The sequence below is a fragment of the Dendrobates tinctorius genome, unplaced genomic scaffold (genome assembly GCF_039654945.1).
Source record: "Dendrobates tinctorius isolate UK_male_01 unplaced genomic scaffold, ASM3965494v1 ptg000257l, whole genome shotgun sequence".
NCBI lineage: Eukaryota > Metazoa > Chordata > Amphibia > Anura > Dendrobatidae > Dendrobates > Dendrobates tinctorius.
The window spans coordinates 11,512,690-11,526,866 of record NW_027361924.1 but is presented as its reverse complement, the minus strand read 5'-3'; the positions used below and the strand labels follow the sequence as shown (position 1 = coordinate 11,526,866).

Sequence of the window (14,177 nt, the reverse complement as noted above, 5' to 3'; positions counted from 1 at the left end):
CAAACCACCAACTCCGGCTTGATTCCTAAATTTCCTTGACTTCCAAATCAATCTCCGACTCCATAGCACTGCCTCACTGAGCGTGTGCATAAAAGTGCAGCACAGATTCATCTCATATAAAGCCGAGATCCTGATATCAGGAATAGAAAATAAATAAGACAATACACAACTTGCCCAAATTATTATGAAATCATTTACAGCACATCCTGCACTGAACCACATTTATTATTATTTTAGGAGTCAGTCGGCCCATTTTATTCCGACTCCAACTCCAATACCACCAAAATGGACACCGACTCAGACTGCACAGCCCTGGTTTTCAGCCCACCAAAGTTCATTTCAGGGGCAGGGCAGGTTCACACCGTGATTAACCCCATATCTGCTGGTTAATAGCATTTTTTTCATTGTTAGAATCCAAGCGAGAGAAAAATGAGGATGTCACTCACCGTTCATAAAATCCACCTTTAATTGCATAAATAAAATAGTCAGCAGGGGAGCAATGTGCATGGTTAGAGGATGACGGCCGTTTCACGCAGCTACGCTTCCACAGATACTACACGTGGGAGCGCAGGCGTGCGAAACAGCCGTCATCCTCTAACCATGCACATTGCTCCCCTGCTGACTATTTTATTTATGCAATTAAAGGTGGACTTTATGAACGGTGAGTGACATCCTCATTTTTCTCTCGCTTGGATTCTGAAAGTGACTGTCTGAATGATAGAGCACCCGCTCTTAGGGCATAATGCGTTGTTTTTTTGATTGTGGGGAATATATTGGTGATACAATGGTGCCGGTGCTTTGCCTCTTTTCTTGGATTTTTTTTTCATTATTATGCCACAAGAAAGCTGCAGCCAATCAGTGGACGATAATGGGCTGCAATCCTCACACTACCACAGATGTCTGACGTTCTCCCAACGGCAGTGGGAGTACATGATCCGAATAGCGAATGTTGATTGTTATGCCATGTGAGTCCTGCAGTCAATGTGATGAGCGCCAGCAAGAAACTTGATGCCAACATAGCTGGAATGGCACAGGTGGGGGACGTGTGTATAAGGTGTTTTTATTTTACATAGGGGAATTTTGTATTTAAGCAGGAGTTGTCCAAGTAGCGGGCAATGATTATCAATGTTTATTCAAAGGAATCTGTCAGTAGGCTTTTGCTATGCAATCTGAGAACAAAATGATGTAGGGACAAAAAGCCTGATTCCAATGATGTATCACTTAGTAAGCAGTGTGCTGTTGGTTCAATATAATAGATGTTTTATCAGCACGAGATAATTACTAAAGGACAAGGTGCCTTGTGCCTCCTGGTCCACCCCCCACACACACACATACTGCAAGGAAGCTGACAAGTACAGTATAGACAGAAAGCTACCACTCGTGTGGGCAGTGTTATACACTGGGAGCTGCCAATTAATAGTGTGGGCAGGGTTATACACAGCTGCCAATGGTGTGGAAGGGGTTATACACAGGAAGCTGCCAATCAATGGTGTAGGTGAGGTTATAATGTGCTCAGCATTTTGAGCTCTGTTAGATCTGCAGCAGAGAAAACTGTGACTTTACCACAACTTCTGCACCCAGTAAAGTAAGTGACACGTCACTGGAATCAGGGTCTCTGTCCCCACATTATGCTGCTCTTAGATGAGGCAACAAAAAACAAATTCCCTTTAAAGCAAAGAAAGAGCATCATGTCCTGAGGAGGAGAGCTGTAGAAAAACATCTACCAGAGATGAAGTACACAGTTAAAGGAGCTCAATACATAATAATCTTTATATAGGGCTAACATATTCTGCAGCGCTTTACAGTTTTGCACACATTATCAACACTGTCCCCGATGGGGCTCACAATCTAAATTCCCTATCAGTATGTCTTTGGAACGTGGGAGGAAACCGGAGTACCCGGAGGAAACCCACGCAAACACGGGGAGAACATACAAACTCCTTGCAGATGTTGTCCATGGTGGGATTCGAACCCAGGACTCCAGCGCTGCAGTGCTAACCACTGAGCCACCGTGCTGCCTGTAAAGAGGTTAGAAATGCAAGAAACGTGCAAAATAAATGTATGCTAATATAATTTGTCAAAACTCAAGAGTCAGCAGAACACTGTGATAATATGTTCCAATTGTGCCGTGTTCTAATTTTCTGCTTTGAATCTTATGTGTCTTTCCAGTGACTGAAATCTCGGTTTGCAAAGACTGGACAGAAGGCAGCATTGCTTCTCTGAAGTGTAGTATTACAGGCCGATACCCAAAAAACATAAGTGCAATGTGGCTGGTCCGACAAGGGGACAAGGAGATCGAAATAAAAGAGAAAGGGTCACTGTACCCGGCCGGGGATTACAAAGAGTTGCAGGAACAGGATTCCTACACATGCTGGAATATCGTTAAGAGCAAATTTGTGGGTGGAATACGCCACTCGCTGTGCTCGATCCTGAGCTTCCAGGTGCAGAAGCAGCGCCATGACCAGGCTGAGTTCATCTGTCGGTTTATGAAAGCTGGCAAAGTTCTGCAGGAGAAGAAATACGTTGGAATTGTCCTGGGTAATTATTTCTTTCCGTGGATTTTACTGTGGAGTTTTCTGCTGCGGGAAAATCCCTTAAAACAAGTCTAAAAATATCAAAATCGTCTTATGGGTGAAATCAATATGTAACTTCCCTAACCCATGTGTCAGTATTTTCAGCGACATATTAAAGGGAATCTGTCAGATGTAATCTGACAGCAGCACGATGCAGGGGCAGAGACCGATTCCAGTGATGTGTCACAAAGTTTACTGGGTGAAGTAATTGTGATAGAATCACAATTTTCTCTGCTGCAGATCTAGCAGAGCTCAGAATGCTGAGCCCTGTATAACTCTGCCAACCCCACTGATTGGCAGCTTTCTATGAATAACTCCGCCCCCACCACTGATTGGCAGCTTTATATGAATAACTCCACCCACACCACTGATTGGCAAGCTTTCTATGAATAACTCCGCCCACATCACTGATTGGCAAGCTTTCTATGAATAACTCCGCCCACAACAGTGATTGGCAGCTTTCTATGTACACAGTGCAGTGACAGAAACTGCTAATCTGTGCTGGGGCCGAGGTTGGACTAGGAAGCAGGAGACACCTAGTCCTATTATAGTGACAATCTTTTGCTGAAAAAACACTGATTTTATTGTAACAGCAAAGCACAGCCCAGTAAGCGACACATCGTTGGAATCAGGGTCTTTTCCCTTACATCATGGTTCTCTTAGATTACATTACAGAAACCTGCTGACAGACTCCCATGAATACATGGAGCCTGTGCCCTATTTTCACTCACATTACATTGTTTTACCTCCTACAGAGAGTTATGGATTCTACTTGGTATCAGACATTTGTGTACCGGAAATATGCGAAGAGGGAGAGACATTAACCCTTAGCTGCACTATGAAAGGAAACATACCTCGGGACATCAGCGTTACATGGGAGAAGGGCCTGAATAAAGAGCGGACTCTAATCTCAAAGGAACTGGATGCCAATTACCAGGTCACAGAGAACAAGACACAAGGACAGATCTGCGCTTTCCTAACACTTTGCCCAACTTGTGAGGAATCCGGGGCTGTGTTCACAGTTTCATTCTCTGAAAACGAGGGCCGGATCCTTGCAGAACGCAGCTCGATGCCTCTGAAAGTAGCTGGTAAGTACTCTAAGTGTCCCCCTACCACTCACAAAAGTGGCCATTGGATAGAAGGAGGGCTCCTCCGTACTGAATTATACCACTCAAAAGTGCTGACCTCACTGACGGGTACTAATAGGGTCGCTCTAAAGGAGACCCAAAAAAAGTTATCAACTACATCTGAGAAATGGTTGCAGACATTGTTCTGATAAAATAATAAGGATGCATTGTAGGAATTGCACACAGGTTTTTAGGGGTGGAGAGGATGATGTGGCACCTCTCTGGAGACCCCTGTAATTTTACAGCAGGCGAGTGTAAAGTATATATCTCATTTATCACAAGCAATATTCAGCTATTGGTTATCTGTAGGGTAAAGCTATTTTTTGTAGGATAAAGCTAATGTCTGGAGGGTAAAACTACTTTCAGTAAAGTAAAGCTATTTTCTGTAGGGTAAAGCTACTTTCTGTAAGGTAAAGTTATTTTGTGTAGGGTAAAGCTACTTTCTGTAGGGTAAAGTTATTTTCTGTAGGGTAAAGCTATTTTCTGTAAGGTAAATTTATTTTCTGTAGGGTAAAGCTACTTTCTGTAGGGTAAAGCTACTTTCTGTAAGGTAAAGTTATTTTGTGTACGGTAAAGCTACTTTCTGTAGGGTAAAGTTATTTTCTGTAGGGTAAAGCTATTTTCTGTAAGGTAAATTTATTTTCTGTAGGGTAAAGCTACTTTCTGTAGGGTAAAGCTACTTTCTGTAAGGTAAAGTTATTTTGTGTACGGTAAAGCTACTTTCTGTAGGGTAAAGTTATTTTCTGTAGGGTAAAGCTATTTTCTGTAGGGTAAAGCTACTTTCTGTAAGGTAAAGTTATTTTCTGCAGGGTAAAGCTACTTTCTGTAGGGTAAAGTTATTTTCTGTAGGGTAAAGCTATTTTCTGTAAGGTAAATTTATTTTCTGTAGGGTAAAGCTACTTTCTGTAGGGTAAAGCTACTTTCTGTAAGGTAAAGTTATTTTGTGTACGGTAAAGCTACTTTCTGTAGGGTAAAGTTATTTTCTGTAGGGTAAAGCTATTTTGTGTACGGTAAAGCTACTTTCTGTAAGGTAAAGTTATTTTCTGCAGGGTAAAGCTACTTTCTGTAGGGTAAAGCTACTTTCTGTAAGGTAAAGTTATTTTCTGTAGGGTGAAGCTATTTTCTGTAGGGTAAAGCTACTTACTGTAAGGTAAAGCTATTTTCTTGAGGGTAAAGCTATTTTCATATCACAAGAACACAGTTTCCAATTTCTATTACTAGTTCTCAGTGCTGCAGCAGGTGAAAACCTCAAAATGCGTAAATTATTTGCTGCTCTATTTTGCGAAGATACTTCCTTGGCCCTTAAATCCATGCTATTGGTTAATCTGTATCAAAACAGTAAGAACAAAATATTAGCAAAAATCCAAAAATGCCCCTATGACCGGGGATGGGATAGTACGTCATCGCAATCAGCGGCGCCCGCAGGAGCGCCGCTGATCGCGGCCGGGTGTCAGCTGATCATCACAGCTGACACCCGGCACTATGTGTCAGGGAAAGTCACGGACCGCCCCCAACACATTAACCCTCGGCACACTGTGATCAAATATGATCGCAGTGTACCGGAGGTTTAGGGAAGCATCGGCAGGGAGGGGGCTCCCTCTGTGCTTCCCCGAGACCCCCGCAGCAGTGCGATGTGCAGCGCTGCTGCGGGAGCCTCCTTCCATGCAGGTCCCCGGATCCAATATGGCTGCGGGGGGGCCTTTGGGGGCCTGCAGGGAGGCGGCTTCCTCAGTGCCTGCAGAGAACAGGCACGAGGAAGCCTGCTTTATTGCCTGTCAGATCGCTGATCTGTCACAGCGCTGTGTGATGTGTCAGATCAGCGATCTGACACAAGACAGTGATGTCCCCCTCCAGGACAAAAAAAGTGTAAAAATAATTTATAACAAAATCGCTAAATAAACAAAAAAAAATATTCCCTAATAAATTCATTTTTTGGAAATAAAAAAAACAATAAAAGTACACATATTTAGTATTGCCGTGTCTGTAACGACCCGCCCTATAAAACTGTCCCACTAGTTAACCCCTTTAGTGAACCGCTTAAAAAATAAAAATAAAAAACAAAGCAAAAAATAATGCTTTATCATCAGACCGCCAAACATAAATTGCAATAACACGCGATCAAAATGACGGATATAAATAACCATGGTACCACTGAAAACGTCATCTTGTCTCGCAAAAAACGAGCTGCCACACAGCATCATCAGCGAAAAAATAAAAAAGTTATAGCTCAGCAGAATAAAGCGATGCAAAAATTTTTTTTTATATTTTATATAAAATGGTTTTTATTGTATAAAAGCGCCAAAACACCAAAAAACGACATAAATGAGGTATTGCTGTAATCGTACTGACCTGAATAATAAAACCGCCTTATCAATTTTACCACACATGGAATGGTGTAAACGCACCCTTCAAAAGAAATTCATGAAATGCTGGTTTTTGTTGATTTTGCGTCCCAAAAATCAGAATACAAAGCGATCAAAAAATGTCACGTGCCCGAAAATGATACCAATAAAAACGCCAACTCATCCCGCAAAAAATAAGACCTCACATAACTCGGTGGATCAAAATACGGAAAAATTATAGCTCTGAAAATGTGGTGATGCAAAAACTATTTTTACATAAAAACCTGCCACAAATAGTAAATCAAACCCACCTTTATCACCCCCTTAGTTAGGGAAAAATAATAAAATTTTTAAAAAATGTATTTATTTCCATTTTCCCATTAGGGTTAGAAGTGTGTTCGGATTAGGGTTGGAGTTAGAATTGGGGGGTTTCCACTGTTTAGGCACATCAGGTGCTCTCCAAACGCAACATGGCGTCTGATCTAATTTCCAACCAATTCTGCATTGAAAAAGTCAAACAGTGCTCCTTCCCTTCGAAGCTCTGCCATGCGCCCAAACAGTGGTTTACCCCCACATTTGGGGTATCAGCCTACTCAGGACTGTTAGGCATCGGGTTCCTGTCACTGCACAGCAGGAATCCCGAGCCTTTCAATCGGCAGTCTCCCATTCCTCTCTGGCCACAGAAGAGGCTGCTTAGCAGACTCGTTGATCCAGGCGCTCTGCTCAGACCAGCTTTGTAGGTTTGGTTGTTGCTTGCACCTCTGGTCCAGTTATAGCAACGCATGCTGGCCAGCAGCGAGTTACTCCAGGGACTAAGTCATCCTTTCGGTCCAAGGAGCATGCCCGTGGGACGATCTCTCATTGGAGATTGGAGGTCACACGCTCAGGTCCTTCTCCAGCTCGGATTAGACCATCAGGAGGGTCCCGGAAGGACGCAGCTATAAAAGGTTCGCATGGCCACTCGGCCATGCGCTAATATAGAGAAAGATTTAGACCATGTGGAGTGAGAGTTGTATGCACGTATGAATGTCTCTGGTGAATGACTCATTGGAAACCCCTACCCTTGGTACGCATGTGTTGTGTAGCCTAGCCTGTTAGCGCCCAGACTGAGGAGCAAGTAGGAGGCAGAGTCGGAGACAGGCATCTACGCCAAGGGGTGGCTTGGTCTGTACGCCACGGTTCTCTTGGTCGACATTCCACGGTCACCAGCGTCACTTAGTGACGTCCGCAGTTGCGACGCCGCACGCTTAAGTAGGTCTAGAGGGACTCTGACCCTGTGTCCTTGGGGCTGAGTCCTGTGACCTGATACTGAGCAACATGACACCCACAGACCATTCCATCAAAGTCTGCATTCCAAAACATCACTACTTCCCTTCCAAGCCCCAACGTGTGCCCATACAGTAGTTTTCTCCCACAGATGTGGTATCAGTATACTCTGGACAAATTGGACAACAACCTTTGAGGTCCAATTTCTCCTGTTACCCCTGGGAAAATGAAAAATTGGGGACTAAAAGATCATGTTTGTGGAAAAAATATGATTTTTTATATTTTCACGCCCAGGCATTATAAACTTCTGTGAAGCACTTGGGGGTTTAAAGTGCTCACTACACATCTAGATAAGTTCCTTGGGGGGTCCAGTTTCCAAAATGGGGTCACTTGTGGGGGTTTCCATTGTTCAGGCACATCAGGGGCTCTCCAAACGTGACATGGCGTCCGATCTGAATTCCAGCCAATTTTGCGTTGAAAAAGTCAAAAGGCGCTCTTTCCCTTCTGAGCTCTGCCATGCGCACAAACAGTGGTTTACCCCCAATATGGGGTATCAGCGTACTCAGGATAACTTGCACAATAACTCTTGCAGTCCAATTTCTCCTGTTACCCTTGGTAAAATAAAAAAAACTGGACCTGAATTAATTTTTTTGTGAAAAAAAGGTAAATGTTTATTTTTTACACATTCAAAAAATTCCTGTGAAGCACTTGAAGGGTTAATAAACTTCTTGAATGTGGTTTTGAGCACCTTGAGGGGTGCAGTTTTTAGAATGGTGTCATTTTTGGGTATTTTCTATCATATAGACCCCTCAAAGTGACTTCAAATGTGATGTGGTCCCTAAAAAAATGGTATTATTATTTATTATTATAGCGCCATTTATTCTATGGCGCTTTACATGTGAGGAGTGGTGTACATAATACATACAAGTACAGTAATCTTAAACAATACAAGTCACGACTGGTACAGGATGAGAGAGGGCCTTGCCCGCGAGGGCTCACAATTTACAAGGGATGGGTGAGGATACAGTAGGCGAGGGTAGAGCTGGTTGTGCAGCGGTTTGGTGGATCGGTGGTTACTGCAGGTTGTAGGCTTGTCGGAAGAGGTAGGTCTTCAGGTTCTTTTTGAAGGTTTCCATGGTAGGCGAGAGTCTGATATGTTGTGGTAAAGAGTTCCAGAGTATGGGGGATGCGCGAGAGGTCTTGTATGCGATTGTGGGAAGAGGTGATAAGAGGGGAGTAGAGAAGGAGATCTTGTGAGGATCGGAGGTTTTGTGCAGGTAAGTACACAGATGTATGGAGGACTCCAGTTGTGAATGGCTTTGTATGTCATGGTTAGGGTTTTGAACTGGAGTCTTTGGGTAATGCGGAGCCAGTGCAGGGATTGACAGAGGGGAGAGGCCGGGGAATAGCGGGGGGGACAGGTGGATTAGTCGGGCAGCAGAGTTTAGAATACATTGGAGGGGTGCGAGAGTGTTAGAGGGGAGGCCACAGAGCAGGAGGTTGCAGTAGTCAAGGCAGGAGATGATGAGGGCATGGACTAGGGTTTTCGCAGATTCTTGGTTGAGGAATGTACGTATCCGTGAAATATTTTTGAGTTGAAGTGGGCAGGAAGTGGAAAGGGCTTGGATATGTGGTTTGAAAGAGAGATCAGTGTCAAGGATAACCCCGAGTCAGCGAGCTTGTGGGACTGGAGAGAGTGGGCAGCCGTTTACTTTAATGGATAGGTCCGTTGGGGGGGTCACGTGAGATGGGGGAAAGATGATTAATTCTGTTTTGTCTATATTAAGTTTTAGAAATCTAGCGGAGAAGGATGAAATAGCAGACAGACATTGAGGGATTCTGTTTAGTAGGGAGGTGATATCTGGTCCAGAGATGTAGATCTGTGTGTCATCAGCATAGAGGTGATACTGAAAGCCGTGAGATTCTATGAGCTGTCCGAGGCCGAAGGTGTAAATGGAGAAGAGCAGGGGCCTTAGGACTGAACCTTGCGAGACTCCGACGGATAGGGGGCGCGGTGCGGAGGTGGTGTGCGAGTGGGAGATGCCGTATTGTAAAAATGAGAAATCACTGGTCAACTTTTAAACCTTATAACTTCCTAACAAAAAATTTTTGCTTATGTAAACATGTGGGAAATGTTACTTATTAAGTATTTTGTGTGCCATATCTCTGTGATTTAAGGGCATCAAAATTCAAAGTTGTAAAATTGCAAAATTTTCAACATTTTCATCAAATTTACATTTTTTTTCACAAATAAACGCAAGTTATATCAAAGAAATTTTACCACTAACATGAAGTACAATATGTCACGAGAAAACAAGGTCAGGATCATCGGGATCCATGGAAGCGTTCCAGAGTTATTACCGCATAAAGGGACAGTGGTCAGAATTGTAAAAATTGGCCTGGTCATTAACAGGCAAACCACCCTTGGGGGTAAAGGGGTTAATGAGGGCAGAGGATAACCACAACCTGTTTCTTCACATCTGTATCTCTTACAAAGGGTACTGGTTATCAGCAGAGTTACTATGTAAGAAAAAAATAATAATTGTAGACTGATATAAATGTGTTTGTGTTATTTTTCATAGAACCAAAGAAGAACCACTGGTCTCGGACATATCAGGACTGGGGTTTCCGGGCATTCGATGACAGTGTTATCACAGAGATGTGACGGCTAACCTCAATGTGCGCCGGGATCTTAGTTCTTCATCTTCCAGAACTGACAACACAGGATGAATGGACGAACACTCTTGAGACACATCAGCATTATAATAAAAGATTGCCAACTTCAGATACAAGCACAGTGATAGATCGTGTATAGCCTGTTACTCCTACATTGTATTATTAATGTAACAACCTGGATCTGTGTACATGAAGATTTACATTATCATGCATGGAGAATATAATAAAATGTAATGAAAGTATTAATCAGAAAGTGGACAAACACAGTACGGAGTACAGCAGGGAAGCTGAACTCTTCACTGTAAGAAAAAACGTGGACAGAATTCATGTATTGGTGCGTCTTGTCTTGCTGCAATAAGTTTACGGCATATTTGCACCATAGCAACTTTTTATTGTATTTATTGAAATTTAAAAGCAGTATGATAAATAAAAAAGGAAGAAAACAATCAAAAGATGTCACTAAATATAATTAAAATGGGTCATGAATTCAAGTTCCCTTCCTGACCGCTTCAACCTCTTCAATGAAGCGAGCCTTTCATTACTACCAAAGCCGGGTAAAGACCCCCTTCTCCCTGCCTCGTACCGCACAATCTCCCTTTTAAACATAGATTTCAAATTGCTTACCAAAATTATGGCCAACGGATTACAATCTATACTTCCTAATATCTCACCACGTCCCAAACGGGCTTTGTCCATGGCCGATCCATCACCTACAATATTAGAATGGCATTAGCCGCTGTTATTCATATTCATCAAACCAAAGCTAAACAAAACATCTTAGTTAGCCTTGACGCCGATAAGGCTTTTGACCGGGTATCTTGGTCCCTCCTCATCCGAACTCTTAAATACAGAATGTTTGGATTTTCCTTTTTCAATTTTATCCGGACGATTTACAACACTCCTCAGTCCTCAATTTGGCTCCATGGTATTCAGTCATCCCCTTTCTCAATTTTCAGAGGTACAAGGCAGGGATGTCCTTTATCCCCCTTATTGTTTAATATTGCCCTAGACCCTCTACTTAGATATCTGGAGATGATTCCTTCCTTTGAGGGAATTGGGATAGGCCACCTTACACTCAAGTCCTTGGCATTCGCCGACGACATACTACTCATGATAGCCAATCCTAAGGAGTCCATTCCTTTCATAATGGGGGCTTTGCATGAGTTTAGAGAAATCTCGGGATTCCGCATAAACTTTAACAAATCCAAGGCTTTAGCGATCTTCAGGGATACTCAACAAAGGTGGCCCTTTCCTTTTCCGATTCAGTGGGGGATGATTCTTTACGATATCTTGGTATTCTTCTACCCTCCAACCCACATAATATTTACCAACTTAATATCCGACCCTTAATATCTGCCATTACTCGGGAAATACAATCTTGGATGTATTTTAAATTATCTTTCGCGGGTAAAGCTCACCTTATTAAAATGGTTTCCTTCCCTAAAATACTCTTCCTTTTATAAACGCTACCTATTCTATAAAGCTGACGATCAACTCCTAAGATTTTTTGACAATTTATATGGGGCTTGAGGGGGAGATCTAGGATCAGTATTTTTAAATTGCAACAGGCTAAATCTTTGGGGGGGCCTCAGTTTTTCAAATTTGCGATTGTATAGCGTTGCAGCCATTTTCAGACATTCTCTTGATTGGACTTGAGCCCATACTAAATTTACCAACACCCTATTAGATGAACAATGTCTGGACTGATTAGTCTTCCTGCCTTACTCCATTTACAACAAAATAGAGTTCCTGCTGCAATCAGGGATAATCCTCTGCTATGGTCCGTGGTATTGGCATGGCGTCATGCTAGAAGGATCAGTGGACTAGACCCTTATACCTCAGTTTTCCTTCCATTTAAAGGTAACCCTTTCTTTTTTGGGATAAGCTTCTTCGCCATCTCACCAACACCTTTAACATTCACTTTACATTATCTCCGGAATGGGCGTTATTTAATATTCTCCCTTGGGATCAATTACTCGGACTGTCTGCTCAGCAACGACGTGTTTTAACTATTTGGGCGGCGGCTACCCGCAAGAGTATTCTGCATTTATGGGTACAGGACGCAACCCCTTCACTAAACCTTATTTCTTCGAAGGTAACATATTTGTTTAAGATCGATTGGATTGAGTCCATACTTCATAAAGAAAGTCATATGGAACATTTTTTCCTCACATGGTCCTCCTTTATTGATCTGCAGCCACTATCGGTGCATCAAGCATTACATGGTTGCTTTCAATTCACCGATTGGTATATGAGAGAGCTTATATCTGGTAACACACCTATTGGCATCAGTCACAATCCGTCAAAGTGTGAAAAAACGGATCCAGTGAAGAATGCAAAAAACTGATGCACCGGATCCGTTTTTTTTGACAGATCCGTCGAAGCTGCAGTTTTTGGAATTTAAAGGAACAGGATTCTGGGGCGCGAGAGAGAACGGCATTTGGGTTAAATTAAAGGACTGGAAATTCTTCCGGGCATGCTCAGCAGAAAAAAACGGAATCCGTCGCTGGATTCCGTCATATGACGGACGACAGATCCGTCGCCCATAGGCGTCCATTCTAACAGCTGTACGACATTTCAACGGGAGACAAAAAATGTTCCTATGGACGTTCTTTCCCGCCGACGGACACTGATTTTCCGCACGACGGATGAAACGCAAGGCCATCCGTTGTACTCCGTTGCTAATACAAGTCTATGGGGAAAAGACGATTCCGCCAGGCAAATCCATCGAATTTTTTTCTGCTAACGACGGATTTTGACTGAAGCCAGAAAACTGAAGTGTGAAACAGGTGTTAGGCTATGTGCCCACGTAGCGTTTTAAAACGCACATTGAAAACCGGACTCCTTCCCAGAAATCGCGCGCTTTTTTCTGCGCGATTTCACCGCGATTTTACCGCGATTTTCTCAAGCACTTTCCAAGCGATTTGAAGCATCGCTTGGAAAGTGATTGACAGGTTGGTCACACTCGTCAAACATAGTGTTTGACAAGTGTGAGCAGCTTTTTACTATTGAGGCCGCCTATGCGGCCTCAATAGTAAAAGATAAAATGTTAAAAATGATAAAAAAAATAAAAAATCGGGGTATATTTACCTTCCGACGTCCCGCGCTGCCATCCCGGGCCTCAGGGTTCCCAGTAATGCCTTGCGAGACCTATGATGACGTTGGTCTCGCGTTACTATAGCGATCTCGAGAGACCGCTAGAGTCACGCGAGACTACGTCATCACAGGACCTTGCCGCAAGGCATTACTGGGAACGCTTAGGCCGGGAATGCAGCGCGGGACGTTGGAAGGTAAATATACCCCGATTTTTTATTCTTTTTTTTACAGGGGTATGGTACCCAGGGACTGGAGGACAGTCTTCTCTCCTCCACACCGTGGGTACCAACCGCACATGAGACGCTTAACTTCCCGCATGGTGGGCATAGCCACATGCGGGAAGTAAGCGATTCTCATGCATTCCTATGGGTGCGGAATCGCGGCAATTCTTTGCGATTCCGCACAAAAAAATGACCATGCTGCCATTTTTTCCACGATGCGATTCCGCCGCGGAAAAAAGCGCAGCATTAGCACAGCATGTGCGGAATGCCATAGGAATGCATGGGGGGCGTTCTGTACACGATTGTTAAACGTTTTCGCAGCGGTTTCGCACTGAAAATTGCGGCAAAAACGCTTAAAAATCGCTACGTGGGCACACAACCTTAGGCTTACCTGATTAAACTTGCAGGGTTTCAGACGTGCCTGGGGGAGGGTGGGAGTTGGGGTCGGGACAGACTGTTATACTGAATAACCCCGTCTTCTTTTAAATCTTTCAAGCTACACTTTCTGGATATTGTTATGTCCTTCTTTGTCTTTATATCCTATGTGTGTTACTGATACTTATCTTGTTTGCAGACGGTTATAAATAAATCTTAAAAAAAAAAAAAAAAACGGGTCTTGAAAAGCCATTGTGAAATAATAAGCTAAATCTAATAATGAAGAGGGTAAGGTTTAAAAAGAGCTCTCCTAATGGTTTGCTGATCTTTCACTGTTTGTCTCATGGGCTATTTTACAAAACCAGCAGAGCTCAAACAGTGTGAATGTAGCCCTGCATGGAGCGCCAGTAATAAGGCAGACACTCGGGAAGATCTATGCCCAGCACATAGATCTAATAGCTCATCTACATACAGTGGGTACGGAAAGTATTCAGACCCTCT

The 14,177-nt window shown here is 43.2% G+C and overlaps 1 protein-coding gene across 1 annotated transcript in view; it reads left to right on the top strand.

The window, feature by feature from the left end:
- Positions 1-11,933, top strand: part of LOC141069241 (uncharacterized) — a 36,318-nt gene extending 24,385 nt beyond the window's left edge. Inside the window, exons 6-8 of the mRNA XM_073558694.1 lie at positions 2,170-2,538; positions 3,329-3,661; positions 9,891-11,933. Of these exons, the coding sequence (XP_073414795.1) occupies positions 2,170-2,538; positions 3,329-3,661; positions 9,891-9,973 (785 nt within the window). The 3' untranslated portion in view covers positions 9,974-11,933. The remainder of the gene's footprint in view (positions 1-2,169; positions 2,539-3,328; positions 3,662-9,890) is intronic.
- Positions 11,934-14,177: the final 2,244 nt, after the last annotated feature.